Raw genomic sequence first — 16,526 nt, 5'->3', positions numbered from 1 at the left:
AACTGCATAGCCACCCTCAGGAACGATTCGGATACTAAGTTAACCAGGCCCACTCGCGGAAGCCCTCCCAAGCAAGGGAAAATTAGATCCAGACAGACGACAGCCCCTGCAGCCTTTCGCCCAGCAAAATATTGTAGTTGTTGCTAGAGATCGGAGCCAGAAAGGAGAAATAGAAGCCCAAAACCATCACCTTAGCGAAGGTCACGTAGGCCGGGGTACAAGAGAATGCATACCCTTTAAGCCCCACCTACCTCCGACGAGGAACAACTAAATTGTGTAACAATGGTAAAATCACAACCCATTGAATTATCCATTGACAGAGGCCCCCCCACGGTTCTCCGCGCCCAACTGGCTGAGTTCCCGACGGCGTGGTTCTAACTACCTATCGGCCGTCGGGAACGTTGGGTGGCGGCTGCGGACTCAGTCCGCGGCCGCTCTGGTGAGGGGTGGGGGGATCGATCACGGTGGGGGGCACTCATGGACGGCCAGGGGAGCGATCGGGCAGCACCGATCTGCGGGCGCGCGCAATCTCAGGGGGACCTCCTTCTTCCTCACGGTCCGCGGTGCGAGTCTGCCATGTCGCGCAGGGCGGGCCGCAGGGCGGGCCGCAGGCCACCGCTGTGCGCATGCGCGGACTCCCGACCAGGACAGTGGGGCCCCTTATCCGCAGCCAGAGCTGCGAGAACCACCCCGGGACCCTGCCAGCCCTCTGCAGATGGGAGAATCACTCAGGACTTTCTTAAGGAAAGTCCAGAGTGAAACACCAGCGTTTTTGGAGAATCCAGCCCATTATTGGAGAATCCAGCCCATCATGTTTTGTAAAGCACAGTTACATTTGTACATGTGACCAGTTTAAAATGATCAGGCATGTCATGTTGTGTAAAGCACAGTTACATTTGTATGTAAATGTTAACACTTCCAAAGGAAGGGGGATGTGGTGATCTGCCTGTGCACAGTTTAGTATATAATTGTCCATCAATGTATATAGTTATCGATGCAACCTCCAACCAGCTGGTGGTGATAGAGACCTACCATCTAGTGAGGCCGGGAATTATCGAGTGTGCCAAGGTGAAGGCGTTGTGCACACTGCCTGGGTATGAGGCGCAGACATGCATGATGTGAAGCTGATGGTCACATATCAGCTGCACGTTCATTGAGTTGAACCGCTTTTGATTTGTGTAGCCTGACATCTGCAGGAGTTTGGAGGGTAACATGCATCGCGTTGATCACCCCCTGGCCCCGGAACATGTAAGCAATAATGGCAAACTCTGCTTCCCAGGCATTCTGGTGGGGTTGGTCCACATTGAATAGGATGTATTATGCTGACTGGGCATATAGGGCCTCCGTGACGGCGCAGATGCAAATGCACCAAGCTCTGTGAGATCCAGGATAGGTCCCCAGTCTTTTTTTAAACTTAATTTATGGGATATGGGCGGAGCAGGTTAGGACGGCATTTATTGCCCAACCCTAGTTGCTCTTCAGAAGATGGTGGTGTGTTGCCTTCTTGAACCGCTGCAATCCTTCTGGTGTAGGTACACCCATTCGGCACCTGGAAGGACCCCGGGCGTAAAGATTCTGGCCGACCGTCACCTTGATGGCCACCGGGAGCAGGTGTCCTCCCCCATTCTCCTGTGGTGCCAGGTAAGTCACGGTCTGGCAGATATGTCGTACTGTCTCCTGACTCAGCTGGAGTCTTCAACAGCATGCCCGATCCGGCAGTCCCTCAAATGACAGGCGCTGCTGGTATAAGCGAGGTCTCATGCAGCGCCTCCTTTGTACCTGCTCCTCATCCTCCTTGGCCTGTTGGCTGATCAGCTCTCCATATTCAGCGACTGCCTCCTGTTCCACAGCTGGATGCTCAGCTCCTCCTTGAGCAGCTTCAGCTCGTACAGCCGCAGGGCATCCCCAAGGCTGCGGTGACTAGGAGGAAGGCCACCATTGCAGGTTGGATGCCAATATCCATTGTTTGCAGGGGGTGAAACGCCGACATGTTAACATGGTGCACAACCCCGTGCCCAACCATGTCCAATGGGCTACATGGTGCCGCCGTTTGGCACTGTGAACTCTGCCCCTGCATGTCCCCCGCCCATCCCCGCACCCCTGACCCCTGCGCCTGTCCCTTCTGTCAAGGATACCGTTGGTTGGCACTTCCTGCTTCCCTTGCCAGCGGTATGCTCCGCAGCACCCGTCCAGTGCGCCCGTAGGGGCTACAATGGGCGTTGTCCTTGGGTGAGCCGCCTGATGACCCACCGATGGGTGGCGGCTGGGTGAGGGGGCGGGTATGGTGGTGAGTGAGGTGCGGGAGTGGTGGGGTGGGGCACCCATATGGCTGATGTCACTGCAGAACCAAGGCCAAGATGGGTGGTCAGCAAGATGGCTGCCTTGCAGGCTGCCTGCACACCACCCCAGTCCCAGGGGGGTCACCCCGACCACACGTTCCGTCCCCTCATCACCCCCCCCCCTCACCCCAGCCAGCATCTGGCCTGGTAGCCCACGGTCACACCTCTCCATGTCCTACCTCCTCTCTCTCCCTCATCAGCCACGATGTCGGTCTCACGATTTTTGGAAGCTCAAGTGAACCTCGGCATTCGGAATCTGCCCCAGTGGAGGTGGAGAATCGCGGAGGCCCCGGAGAATACTGGGTGGGACCCGCTAATGATATGCCAACCGTGTTTACTGTATGTGCATTTTGGAATGCATTGACGCTGCTGTTGAAGCGATGGAGAAGTGTAATTTGCTGTAAAATCGGGGCCCGCCATGATTTCAGCGCTGGAACCGACTCTTCACCCAATTCCGTTTCCTCATTCCCGCCCTTGGTGTTCCACCCAAAACTCCATTCACTCTCAGCGGCACTGGAAAATCCCAGCTGCGAACGAGGATGGACGATTTCGGCCAGCATATTGTTTTACAAATGCTGCTAAATTAAATAAATTGTAATATTTTGCCACATTAATCTTAAACACCAATAGGATATATAACATGTTTACCTAAGTGAACATATTTGCCATTTTCATCCTTTTCTGCGAGAGGACTTCCCTCTTTTTCGAGTTCTTTGCGATAACGCTTTATGTTCTTAATCATCAAGTCCTTCCTGGTCAGCTCAGAGTGGTTTGGGAAGTGGTTTACAATCTGATCATCTGAAAGACGGTAACCATTTTCAACACTGAAGACATTCCTGACAGTCTGTACGCTCATCCTGCACAGTAAAAATAAGACCAGAAAATTGATGGAATCTCTTTTCCTATTAGGAAATTTAAATAACAGGCAAAATGCCCAAAGTTGATTACATTCCAAGGTCATTGGATTAACTGCTGGATGAAATGAAAAAATTCACAATGATACAGAAGATTTACTTCATATTCTCAGGATGTAAGTAACATTGGCAAATACGTTATTTTTTTTCATCCCCAGTTGATCTAAGAAGGTGGTGAAGAGACTTCTTTTTGAGCCACTTCAGTCTAAATGTTCCTGTAAACACATTAGTGACTCAGTTGGATTTTTTGACACTCCAACCACTGGTACAGCCTCTAAAAAAAAAAATGTCTTACAGTTAAATTCTCAAACTTTCAGATGGGATTTCAACTGAGTTTTTCAGCTTATTCAGCTTATAGCCTGAGAAGGCGTCGAACCTCTCCAAATAGCCCATAACTCCCCCATACTCTCCAGTGGGTCTGATACAAACAGCAGCAGGTTGTCTGCTTTCAGCGATACCTGGTATTCCCTACTCCCCCTCGTAATCCCCTGCCAGTCTGCTAAGGGCCATCGCCAAGGGCTCTATCGCCAGTGCAATCAACGACAGCGGACACCCCTGGCCTCGTTTCCCTATGCAACCCGAAGCTCCATCTTGTTTGTCCGTACACTCGCCACCAGATCCACGTACAGCAGACGCACCCACGCCACAAACTTCGGCCTAAACCCAAACCTTCAAACAGGTACCACCACTGCATCTGGTCAAAAGCCTTCTCCGCGTCCATAGTCACCACTACCTCTGGTACCCGTCCCCTTGACGGGGTCATGATTTAATAACCGCCATATGTTAGTGGAAAGTTGCCTGCCCTTCACAAAACCCCTTTGGTCCTCTGCAACCACCTACAGCTCACATCCTTCCATCCTCCCCGCCACTAACTTGGCCAAAAATTTCACTACCATATTTAACAATGATATGGGCCAGTAAGACCCACATTTAAAAGGGCCCGTCTCCTTCTTCGGGATTAGCATGATCAATGTCTGGATCAGTGCCTCCGGTAGCTCCCCCTTCTCCAGCGCCTCGCTAAACAGTGCCAATAAATGTGGTGCCAACTCCGTCGCAAACATCTTTATAGAACTCGGCTGGGTAACCATCAGGCCCCGGGGTCTTCCCCGACTTCATCCCTTTTATGCTATCCATCACCTCGCTCAACCCTAAGGGCTCCTCCAGTGCCTGCCTCATCTCGTCATCCGACCGTGTGAATTCCAGCCCGTCCAAAAACTGCCCTTTCCTCACCACCTGGATCAGACCTATGCAGCTTCTCGTTGTACTCCCTGAACACCTCTGTTATCTTCGCCAGCTCCGACAATCACAACGACAAAATCACCCCACCCAAGAATAAAAATAAAAACCACCCTCCAGCCCCCACACTACTCCCATCTTCCGAACTCCATTGTTCCAACTTCTCCGTCTCCCATCAATGTTCAGTTCTCCCCCAGCTTCTCCACGAACAAGGGGCTGGTTTAGCACAGTGGGCTAAATAGCTGGCTTTTAAAGCAGACCAAGGCAGGCCAGCAGCGCGGGTTCAATTCCCGTACCAGCCTCCCCGAACAGGCACTGGAATGGGGCAACTAGAGGCTTTTCACAGTAACTTCATTTGAAGCCTACTTGTGACAATAAGCGATTTTTATTTTCATGTTCATTTTATTCCATTTCATTCAGCTTATGGTCTGTAATAAAGTCATTGGCCTCTGGGGTTTCAAAATAGTACTCTCCGCCTTCAAAAGTCACCCATAATTTTGCAGGGTACAGCACCCCAAACTTGATCTGGTTGAACCTGGTGTGCTTTTTTGCTGGCTCCGCTCCAATGTCCTGATAGATTTGGACCCTGTTCTCCTCCCATTCGCAGTTCTGCTTCTCCCTGGCCCACCGTAGGGTCTTCTCTTTTTCCACAAACTTGTGCAACCTCACAATCACTGCCCGTCGCGGCCCCCCCCCACTCTCGGCTTCTGCCTTAGGGGCCTGTGTGCTCTATCCACCTCTGGGACCTTGTCCAGTACCCTCTCTACCACTGGCCCCGCCAGCATCCTCGAGATATATCTCACGGCACTCATGTCTTCCACACCTTCAGGCAAGCCAGTGATACTCAGGTTCTGCCTTCTAGATCTGTTCTCCTGCTCCTCTACCTTTGCCCTTAACGGCTTGCAAAGGTACCTCAGGAGCCACACCTCCGCTTCCAAGACTACCAGGCGATCACTGTGGTCGGACATCACCCTCTCCATCTCCCGGATCTGCGACCCCTGTGCCTCCAAGCACTTCTCGATTCACTCCATCAAGCCTTTCAGGGGTGCAACGGCCATTCGATGGCCTTCGTTCGGTCTTCCTGCATCTAATTTCTTTGTTGGCAGAACTTCTCTCTGATAAACGCCATCAGCTGCACCATCTGTGGTTTTCCAACATGCAATGACCCTTCCCCCTCAGCCATCTGTCCAATTGTTGCTGCGTCACAGGTCTCTTCCAGTTCCTTGGCCAGGTCTTTAACCTTCTTCTGCCGGGTCTGATAACCAGCAGACATGTCACTCCCGGGGCGGGGAAACTTCTCCTCCACACCTTCAGCTACACTTTCCTGTCAAAATTCCCCCATTTGCGGGTAAAAAATCTCAAATCAAAGCCTTCTAGCTGGAGCTGCCATGTGTGCGACCACTCACTCCATGGCCGCCATCGAAAGTAGGCTGATAAAGTTTAGTGTGACCTTAGAGTCAGAAATACATAAGCGAGGGCAGCACAGTAGCGCAGTGGATTAGCACTGCTGCCTTATGGCGCCATGGTCCCAGGTTCGATCCCGGCTCTGAGTCACTGTCCGTGTGGAGTTTGCACATTCTCCCCGTGTTTGCGTGGGTTTCGCTCCCACAACCCAAAGATGCGCAGGGCAGGTGGATTGGCCACGATAAATTGTCCCTTAATTGGAAAAAATGAATTGGGGTGCTCTAAATTTATTTTCAAAAAAAGAAACACATAAGTGCATAACTATAAAAGGGCTAAATAGAAAATATTTTATTAAGGCATTTATAAATATAACAACTTTACCACGAGGTATCAAAAGGAACAAAACAAGATAAACAACACATCCACCCAATAACAAACACCAGCCAACATGGCTTACACAAACATGGCCTCTTTCCCAGCCCCCCCTTTCCACTGACCATCTTAACCTTACTCAACCCCTCACGCCTGCGCCCCCCCCCCTTCCCTAGCCATGCTGACAGCTTAATTTTTTTTGAAGTAGCCGATGAACGGCTGCCACCTCCGGGCAAACCCCTGCAGCGATCCCCTCAAGGCTAACTTAATTTTCTCGAGTCAGAGAAACCCCGCCATGTCACTGATCCATACCCCCGACTTCGGGGGTTCCAAGTCTCACATCCTGGGCTCCCGGATCTTCCGACATGCCAAAGATCGCCACCTCTGTACTCGGCACCGCCCTCACCGTTAAGACCTCTGACATGACGTCAGCAAACCCCTGCCAGAAACCCCTCAGCCTCGGATGTGCCCAAAACATATGGACATGGTTCGCAGGCCCCCCGCACAGCGCCCAGACATGTCCTCTACCCCCTCGAAGAACCTGCTCATCCGGGCCACCATCATGTGCGCCCTGTGGATCACCTTGAATTGTATGAGGCTGAGCCTGGCACACAACAAGGGTGCATTGACTCGTCTGAGGGCCTCCCCCATAATCCAGCCTCCAAATCCCCAACCAGCTCTTCTTCCCACTTCCACTTCACCTCCCCTATCAGGGTACCCTCCCACTCCATCAGTTCCTTGTAGATCTCTGAAACCTTCCTCTCTGGAGGCATCATGATCACATTGAGTAGCCTCCAGATCTTGACCGCCAGATGCCTCCTCTTCACGAACCCCGTCTGGTCCTCCCCTATGCTCCCTAGCACACAATCCTCTATTCTCGAGGCCAAGATCTTAGCCAATAGTTTGGCAGCTACATTTATCAAGGAGATCGGTCTGCATGACCCACATTGTTCCGGGTCCTTTTCCCACTTCAAAATGAGGGAGATCAAAGCCTGCGGCAACTTCGGGGGGAGCAGTCCCAGCTCCCTTACCAGCAGCGGCCCCAATACCCCCGAGAACTTCTTATAAATTTCAACCGGGTACCCGTCTGGCCCCAGGGCCAAAAGGGCTACACTTAATTAAATAACTATTTGCGCAGAGACTGCATGTTCTCGCCGCATCTGCGTGGGTTCCCTCCGGGTGCTCCAGTTTCCTCCCTCAGTCCAAAGATGTGCAGGTTAGGTGGATTGGCTGTGCTAATTTGCCCTTAGTGTCCAAAAAGGTTAGGTGGGGTTACTGGGTTACGGGGATAGGGTGGAGGCGTGGCCTTAAGTAGGGTGCTCTTTCCAAGGGTCGGTGCAGACTCGATGGGCAGAATGGCCTCTTTCTGCACTGTAAATTCTATGATTCTATGAATGGAACAAGTAAACTGAATAAATTGGAAAAAGTTGTTTGACATGCAGGTTAAATACATTCCCAAATCCAATAAGTGCAAACTAAGCAAACATAATACTAAATATCAAATTATGCAGCAACAATGTGCATTCAACGGAGTGTATTGAAATAGCATTCTTAGTCAAATCATCACTCAACATGTTCCACCAATACAAAGTAGTACTCGTAAAAGATAATCAATAGTATGTTCAACTACAAAATCAAAACAACAGAATGTAAGTCAGAGGAAATGTGACCAAACTGAGTGGTGTGTTGGCTGATGTTATTGACAAAGGTCTGAGTTACAAAAAAAAAAGACTAAAGAAACTTGGGTTTTCAAAGTGGTGTCTGAGAGCGGAATGTAAAATTGTTAAGTGTATAGGCACAGTTAACTCGCAATATTACTTTAAATTAAACTCAGGAATAGAACCAAACACAAGTTCAAACTAGTAAAAGGCAGTTTAAGGGCTGATATCTGGAAATTCTTCCATCCAGAAGGAATGATCGATATCAAGAGTAAACTTCTCGATAGTCCAGTGGAGGAGACTCAGGAATCATTTTCAAGATACAAGTTGAATACCATAATGGGAGGACATTAGGATTGTTCCGGATGGATGGATTAACAAGGGAGGATCACTTCCTTGTCCATAGCTATCTTTTGTATGTCACTGTGGTTTCGCTATTTAACATTGGTGTCTTTGCTCTTGGTCATTGCCCTCATGTATAATGACCAAAAGTGGCATGATATTAGAATGCTGCCTCCAAAATAAATCAGAAGTTACTACACTGCCTGATGTGTGTGTGCTTCCTGTGAGTACGAAGTGAATAAGATATAATAATTGAATATAACTAACCCTGAACTTGGGGAAGATCTCTAGATGTATTCAACCCTACTTCTTCCATATTCTCACATGTAAAGATGCCCACGGCTTGTAATTGATCGGCCTCTCCCCTGCTGCAGTTCAAACCAACTCCCTTGTTTGTTTTGTCATTGAAGCATAGCAATAGTCTTCATCCGTCAGTTAAAGGAGTACAAATACAATAAAAGATATGTGCTGAACCTGCAGCTCATAATGTGTCATGTCGCTAGGTTGATAAGCAATGAAAGCTCTGTCAGGTTGTGTGAGCAGTATGTGTGGGACAAACTGAAAGGTAACATTTTACGGCACACTTCTTAGAGGTATCTACGGTGAGGTGGTTTGAATGCTGAGGCTTACTGCCACCTTCCATCAGACATGCTGTACTGCTGTTCTATTGAGGATATTACCCTGGAGTTCCAGGCACCCTTCCTTCATGCACCTATCACCCACCATCAGAGACTTTGGATACTGAGCCGCCCCATCATTTACTCTCAAACTGTTTGTTTCCCACATATTTTTCTCCCTGCATTGGCTTTTGCCAAACATTCCTTCCTTCTGGTGTAGCTCACTTGGGGAGCCTTTAGAAAGTTGAACTGTTTTTTTTTTCTTACAGACTACTTAAGTGCACAATTCTTTCTTATCTCCCAGCTTTGAGCCCCAGTGCCGGGAAGATGCACAGGTTAGGTGGATTGGTCATGCTAAATTGCCCCTTCATGTTCAAAGATGTGCAGGTTAGGTGGGACTATGGGGATAGGACGTGGAGAGAGTCTAGGTCGGTGCAGGCACAGTGGGCCGATGGACCTCCTTCTGCATTGTAGGTATTCTATGTTCTATGAAACAGGTGGGGCGGGATTCTCCATCCTGCCAGGCCCGATTTTCCGGTGTGGCGCACCCCCGCCAGCAGCGGGATCCTCCGTTCCAGCAGCTGGCCAATGGGGTTTCCCATATAGGCCATCCCACACCATCGGGAAACCCGTGGGAATGGGTGTGCTGCCGGCGAAGCGGAGGATCCCGTCAACAGAGAATCCCGTAGGTGGTCTTGCAGTTTATGGCTAATTACGGCAGGTTTCAGAGCATTCTGTAAAGCTGGACAAATGACCCAAATCTAAAACACACATTGCTCCAGTTACACTGCTTCACCGTATAGTCTTAAAAAACCTGTCAGAATGGACACTATAAAACGTCATTGCATCGGAATGCAAAGTTGCTTTCACCAAATTCTCTTACCAATGATTTTGACCCACAGTCCCACAGTCCCATCCTTGGTAACCAAATCAGAATCTATGCATTTACTATTAAACAATGTACTCACCAATAGAAATTCCAGTCTTCAGATGCTGAAGCCTCGATCCAACCTCTTTTTTCAAAGTTATTTAGAAGCACAGATTTATCAATGTCCGTTACCCATTTCACTTTCCCTGTCATGATTTCCTGAAGCATGTGAACGGACGGCCACAAATTGAGTTAACACACTGTCAAAGAAAGACACAATACTGTACTCACAAGACAACACAAAGATCTGCAGGAATCTTGTGAAACCTTAATACTTGCGGCAAAAGGTTCATCCTAATTCATGGATTTTTGTTATTTCTTTTTTAAAAATAAATTTAGAGTAGCTAATTATGTTTTTCCAATTAAGGGGCAATTTAGCGTGGCCAATCCACCTAACCTGCACATCTTTGGGTTGTGGGGGTGAAACCCAGGCAGACACGATGAGAATGTGCAAACTCCACACGGACAGTGATCCAGGGCCGGGGGATTTTTATTATTTCTTGAGGAAAAACTTTAACATTCTATTGTAGTGCTTTTTTTGTAAATCAAGGATATGAATGTGTTCAAAGCCCATCACGGCAGTTTGTGAATTTTAATTCCGTTTAGAAATTCTGGAAGTAAAACTTGCCTGAACCAGTTGTGACTCCAGTCTCACACTAACTTGTTTGGCTCTTAACTGTCCTCCGAAGTGGCCCAGCAAGCCACTCAGCTGAATGAAATTGCTCAATGAGAAGGCCCACCATATTTCCTCAAGGGTAAAGAGGGCAAAGCAATGCATGTCAGTCTTGCCGATGCTGTGCATTTTGGGAGAATGAACAAATGAAATCAGTCAGAAATACATTTGCCACGAGCAAATTCAACTTCTTTAGTTGTCACCGAAGAAAAAAAAAGTAAAACGGGAAAATAAGAATACTGGTCTGAACTTTTTTTTCCCGATTGGGCATTTATAATACCCAGTTCAGTAGCAGAATTATTGCTGTTGTCTCAAAGAGTTCAAGTCCTACATCAGAAAATTAAGCATTTAATGCAGGCTGACACTCCAGTGGAGTACTGTGGGAGTGCTGTCCTGCCTCAATGAGATGATGAACCAAGGCACTGCCTGCACCCTCAGGTGAATATGAAAGATCACTACTTCACATAAGAAAAAGGCAGTACTCTCCATTGTCCTGGCCAAATTTATCCCTCAATCAAAATCGATCAAACAGGTTGCCCTGGATTATGCGATAGACACAATACTGGAGTTGTGAGCACCTCCCATTGTTTTGGAGCAAATTAGATAGCAACTTCAGTAGTCTGCACATGTGTAGTTACATGCAGAAACATGGAATTTGGTGCCAGATTTGTTCCCCTCTCCCTCAAACTTCACTACACCAGTACGTCGCTGATAGTCAGCATCAAAACAAATGGAAGATAGTGAGCCACTAAACACACCAGAATATGTTGCCTCCCTAGTGCCAGGGCCAGGGATGCCTCGGATCATATCTTCAGGATCCTTAAGGGGGAAGGTGAGCAGCCAGAAGTCGTGGTGCACATTGGTACCAACGACGTAGGTAGGAAAAGGGGTGTGAAGGTAATAAACGAGTATAGGGAGTAAGGCTGGAAGTTAAAAGCCAGGACAGACAGAGTTGTCATCTCTGGTTTGTTGCCGGTGCCACGTGATAGCGAGGCTAGGAATAGGGAGAGAGTGCAGTTGAACACGTGGCTGCTGGAATGGTGTAGGAGGGAGGGCTTCAGGTATTTGGATAATTGGGGCGCATTCTGGGGAAGGTGGGACCTGTACAAGCAGAACGGGTTGCATCTGAACCAGAGGGGCACCAATATCCTGGGAGGGAGGTTTTCTAGTACTCTTCGGGAGGGTTTAAACTAATTTGGCAGGAGAATGGGAACCGGATTTGTAGTCCAGTAACCAAGCTAGCCGATATTCAGGACGCCAAAGCGTGTAGTGAGGCAGCGGCGAAGGGAACACTGACAAAGGAGAGTACTTGCAGGCACGGAGATGGGTTGAAGTGTGTATACTTCAACGCAAGAAGCTTCAGGAATAACGTGGGTGAACTTAAGGCATGGATCGGTACTTGGGACTACAATGTGGTGGCCATCACGGAAACTTGGATAGAAGAGGGGAAGAAATTGTTGTTGGAGGTCCCTGGTTATAGATGTATCAATAAGATTAGGGAGGGTGGTAAAAGAGGTGGGGGAGGGGGGGGGTAGCATTGTTAATTATAGATAGTATAACAGCTGCAGAAAGGAAGTTCGAGGAGTATCTGTCTACTGAGGTAGTATGGGTTGAAGTCAGAAATAGGAAAGGAGCAGTCACCTTGTTAGGAGTTTCCTATAGGCCCCCCAATAGTAGGAGAGATGTGGAGGAACAGATTGGGAAACAGATTTTGGAAAGGTGCAGAAGTCACAGGGTAGTAGTCATTAGTGACTGTAACTTCCCAAACATTGAGTGGAAACTCTTTAGATCAAATAGTTTGGATGGGGTGGAGTTTGTGCAGTATGTCCAGGAAGCCTTTCTAACACAGTATGTAGATTGTCTGACCAGAGGGGAGGCAATATTGGATTTGGTACTTGGTAATGAACCAGGGCAAGTGATAGATTTGTTAGTGGGGGAGCATCTTGGGTTACAGAGAGTGAAACAAGATGAATGAGGGTTAAAGAGAGGGAAACAAGATGAATGAGGGTTAAAGAGAGTGAATCAAGATGAATGAGGGTTAATGAGAGTGAAACAAGATGAATGAGGGTTAAAAGGAGTGAAACAAGATGAATGAGGGATAAAGAGAGTGAAACAAGATGAATGAGGGTTAAAGAGAGTGAAACAAGATGAATGAGGGTTACAGAGAGTGAAACAAGATGAATGTGGGTTACAGAGGGTGAATCAAGATGAATGAGGGTTAAAGAGAGTGAAACAAGATGAATGAGGGTTAAAGGGAGGGAAACAAGATGAATGAGGGTTTAAGAGAGTGAAATAAGATGAATGAGGATTAAAGAGAGTGAAACAAGATGAATGAGGGTTAAAGAGTGAAACAAGATGAATGAGGGTTAAAGAGAGTGAAACAAGATGAGTGAGGGGTAAAGAGAGTGAAACAAGATGAATGAGCGTTAAAGAGAGTGAAACAAGATGAATGAGGGTTACAGAGAGTGAAACAAGATGAATGAGGGTTACAGAGAGTGAAACAAGATGAGTGAGGGTTAAAGAGAGTGAAACAAGATGAATGAAGGTTACAGAGAGTGAAACAAGGTGAATGAGGGTTAAAGAGAGTGAAACATGATGAGTGAGATTTAAAGAGAGTGAAACAAGGTAATGAGGGTTAAAGGGAGTGAAACAAGATGAATGAGGGTTAAAGAGAGTGAAACAAGATGAATGAGGCTTAAAGAGAGTGAAACAAGATGAATGAGCGTTAAAGAGTGAAACAAGATGAATGAGGGTTACAGAGAGTGAAACAAGATGAATCAGGGTTACAGAGAGTGAAACAAGATGATTGAGAGTGAAAGAGAGTGAAACAAGATGAATGAAGGTTAAAGAGAGTGAAACAAGATGAATGAGGGTTAAAGAGTGTGAAACAAGATGAGTGAGGTTTAAAGAGAGTGAAACAAGTTAATGAGGGTTAAAGGGAGTGCAACAAGATGAATGAGGGTTAAAGAGTGAAACAAGATGAATGAGGGTTACAGAGAGTGAAACAAGGTGAATGAGGGTTACAGAGAGTGAAACAAGGTGAATGAGGGTTAAAGAGAGTGAAACATGATGAGTGAGATTTAAAGAGAGTGAAACAAGGTAATGAGGGTTAAAGGGAGTGAAACAAGATGAATGAGGGTTAAAGAGAGTGAAACAAGATGAATGAGGCTTAAAGAGAGTGAAACAAGATGAATGAGCGTTAAAGAGTGAAACAAGATGAATGAGGGTTACAGAGAGTGAAACAAGATGAATGAGGGTTACAGAGAGTGAAACAAGATGATTGAGAGTGAAAGAGAGTGAAACAAGATGAATGAAGGTTAAAGAGAGTGAAACAAGATGAATGAGGGTTAAAGAGTGTGAAACAAGATGAGTGAGGTTTAAAGAGAGTGAAACAAGTTAATGAGGGTTAAAGGGAGTGCAACAAGATGAATGAGGGTAAAAGAGTGAAACAAGATGAATGAGGGTTAAAGAGAGTGAAACAAGATGAGTGAGGGGTAAAGAGAGTGAAACAAGATGAATGAGCGTTAAAGAGAGTGAAACAAGATGAATGAGGGTTACAGAGAGTGAAACAAGATGAATGAGGGTTACAGAGAGTGAAACAAGATGAGTGAGGGTTAAAGAGAGTGAAACAAGATGAATGAGGGTTACAGAGAGTGAAACAAGATGAATGTGGGTTACAGAGGGTGAATCAAGATGAATGAGGGTTAAAGAGAGTGAAACAAGATGAATGAGGGTTAAAGGGAGGGAAACAAGATGAATGAGGGTTAAAGAGAGTGAAATAAGATGAATGAGGATTAAAGAGAGTGAAACAAGATGAATGAGGGTTAAAGAGTGAAACAAGATGAATGAGGGTTAAAGAGAGTGAAACAAGATGAGTGAGGGGTAAAAAGAGTGAAACAAGATGAATGAGCGTAAAAGAGAGTGAAACAAGATGAATGAGGGTTACAGAGAGTGAAACAAGATGAGTGAGGGTTAAAGAGAGTGAAACAAGATGAATGAAGGTTACAGAGAGTGAAACAAGATGAATGAAGGTTAAAGAGAGTGAAACAAGGTGAATGAGGGTTAAAGAGAGTGAAACAAGATGAGTGAGATTTAAAGAGAGTGAAACAAGGTAATGAGGGTTAAAGGGAGTGAAACAAGATGAATGAGGGTTAAAGAGAGTGAAACAAGAAGAATGAGGCTTAAAGAGAGTGAAACAAGATGAATGAGCGTTAAAGAGTGAAACAAGATGAATGAGGGTTACAGAGAGTGAAACAAGATGAATGAGGGTTAAAGAGTGTGAAACAAGATGAATGAGGGTTAAAGAGTGTGAAACAAGATGAGTGAGGTTTAAAGAGTGTGAAACAAGATGAGTGAGGTTTAAAGAGAGTGAAACAAGGTAATGAGGGTTAAAGGGAGTGAAACAAGATGAATGAGGGTTAAAGAGAGTGAAACAAGAAGAATGAGGCTTAAAGAGAGTGAAACAAGATGAATGAGCGTTAAAGAGTGAAACAAGATGAATGAGGGTTACAGAGAGTGAAACAAGATGAATGAGGGTTACAGAGAGTGAAACAAGATGATTGAGAGTGAAAGAGAGTGAAACAAGATGAATGAAGGTTAAAGAGAGTGAAACAAGATGAATGAGGGTTAAAGAGTGTGAAACAAGATGAGTGAGGTTTAAAGAGAGTGAAACAAGTTAATGAGGGTTAAAGGGAGTGCAACAAGATGAATGAGGGTTAAAGAGTGAAACAAGATGAATGAGGGTTAAAGAGAGTGAAACAAGATGAGTGAGGGGTAAAGAGAGTGAAACAAGATGAATGAGCGTTAAAGAGAGTGAAACAAGATGAATGAGGGTTACAGAGAGTGAAACAAGATGAATGAGGGTTACAGAGAGTGAAACAAGATGAATGAAGGTTAAAGAGAGTGAAACAAGATGAATGAAGGTTAAAGAGAGTGAAACAAGATGAGTGAGGTTTAAAGAGAGTGAAACAAGGTAATGAGGGTTAAAGGGAGTGCAACAAGATGAATGAGGGTTAAAGAGAGTGAAACAAGATGAATGAGGGTTAAAGAGAGTGAAACAAGGTGAATGAGGGTTAAAGAGAGTGAAACAAGATGAATGAGGGTTAAAGAGAGTGAAACAGGATGAATGAGGGTTAAAGAGAGTGAAACAAGATGAATGAGGGTTACAGAGAGTGAAACAAGATGAATGAGGGTTACAGAGAGTGAAACAAGATGAGTGAGGGTTAAAGAGAGTGAAACAAGATGAATGAAGGTTACAGAGAGTGAAACAAGATGAATGAAGGTTAAAGAGAGTGAAACAAGATGAATGAAGGTTAAAGAGAGTGAAACAAGATGAGTGAGGTTTAAAGAGAGTGAAACAAGGTAATGAGGGTTAAAGGGAGTGCAACAAGATGAATGAGGGTTAAAGAGAGTGAAACAAGATGAATGAGGGTTAAAGAGAGTGAAACAAGGTGAATGAGGGTTAAAGAGAGTGAAACAAGATGAATGAGGGTTAAAGAGAGTGAAACAGGATGAATGAGGGTTACAGAGAGTGAAACAAGATGAATGAGGGTTACAGAGAGTGAAACAAGATGAGTGAGGGTTGAAGAGAGTGAAACAAGATGGATGAGGGTTAAAGTGAGTGAAACAGGATGAATGAGGGTTACAGAGAGTGAAACAAGATGAATGAGAGTTAAAGAGAGTGAAACAAGATGAATGAGGGTTAAAGAGAGTGAAACAAGATAAATGAGGGTTAAAGAGAGTGAAACAAGGTGAATGAGGGTTAAAGAGAGTGAAACAAGATGAATCAGGGTTAAAGAGAGTGAAACAGGATGAATGAGGGTTACAGAGAGTGAAACAAGATGAATGAGGGTTAGAGAGAGTGAAACAAGATGAGTGAGGGTTAAAGAGTGAAACAAGATGAATGAGGGTTAAAGAGAGTGAAACAAGATGAGTGAGGGTTAAAGAGAGTGAAACAAGATGGATGAGGGTTAAAGAGAGTGAAACAGGATGAATGAAGGTTACAGAGAGTGAAACAAGATGAATGAGAGTTAAAGAGAGTGAA

The 16,526-nt window shown here is 46.0% G+C and overlaps 1 protein-coding gene across 3 annotated transcripts in view; it reads right to left on the bottom strand.

Moving 5' to 3' along the window:
- The window catches only part of LOC140396267 (polyglutamylase complex subunit TTLL1-like), a 120,543-nt gene that overhangs the window by 52,035 nt on the left and 51,982 nt on the right, over window positions 1–16,526 (bottom strand). The window contains exons 2-4 of one of the 3 annotated variants that reach the window (XM_072484645.1): window positions 10,439–10,604; window positions 9,851–10,010; window positions 2,988–3,196 (exon numbers count right to left, since the gene is read on the bottom strand). In XM_072484645.1, coding sequence (XP_072340746.1) covers window positions 2,988–3,196; window positions 9,851–9,978 — 337 coding nt within the window. In that variant the 5' untranslated portion in view covers window positions 9,979–10,010; window positions 10,439–10,604. The remainder of the gene's footprint in view (window positions 1–2,987; window positions 3,197–9,850; window positions 10,011–10,438; window positions 10,605–16,526) is intronic. The other 2 variants (XM_072484647.1, XM_072484646.1) reach the window with 2 other exon arrangements.

The sequence above is a fragment of the Scyliorhinus torazame genome, chromosome 19, assembly GCF_047496885.1.
Source record: "Scyliorhinus torazame isolate Kashiwa2021f chromosome 19, sScyTor2.1, whole genome shotgun sequence".
NCBI lineage: Eukaryota > Metazoa > Chordata > Chondrichthyes > Carcharhiniformes > Scyliorhinidae > Scyliorhinus > Scyliorhinus torazame.
This window is presented reverse-complemented; position numbering and strand designations above follow the sequence as displayed.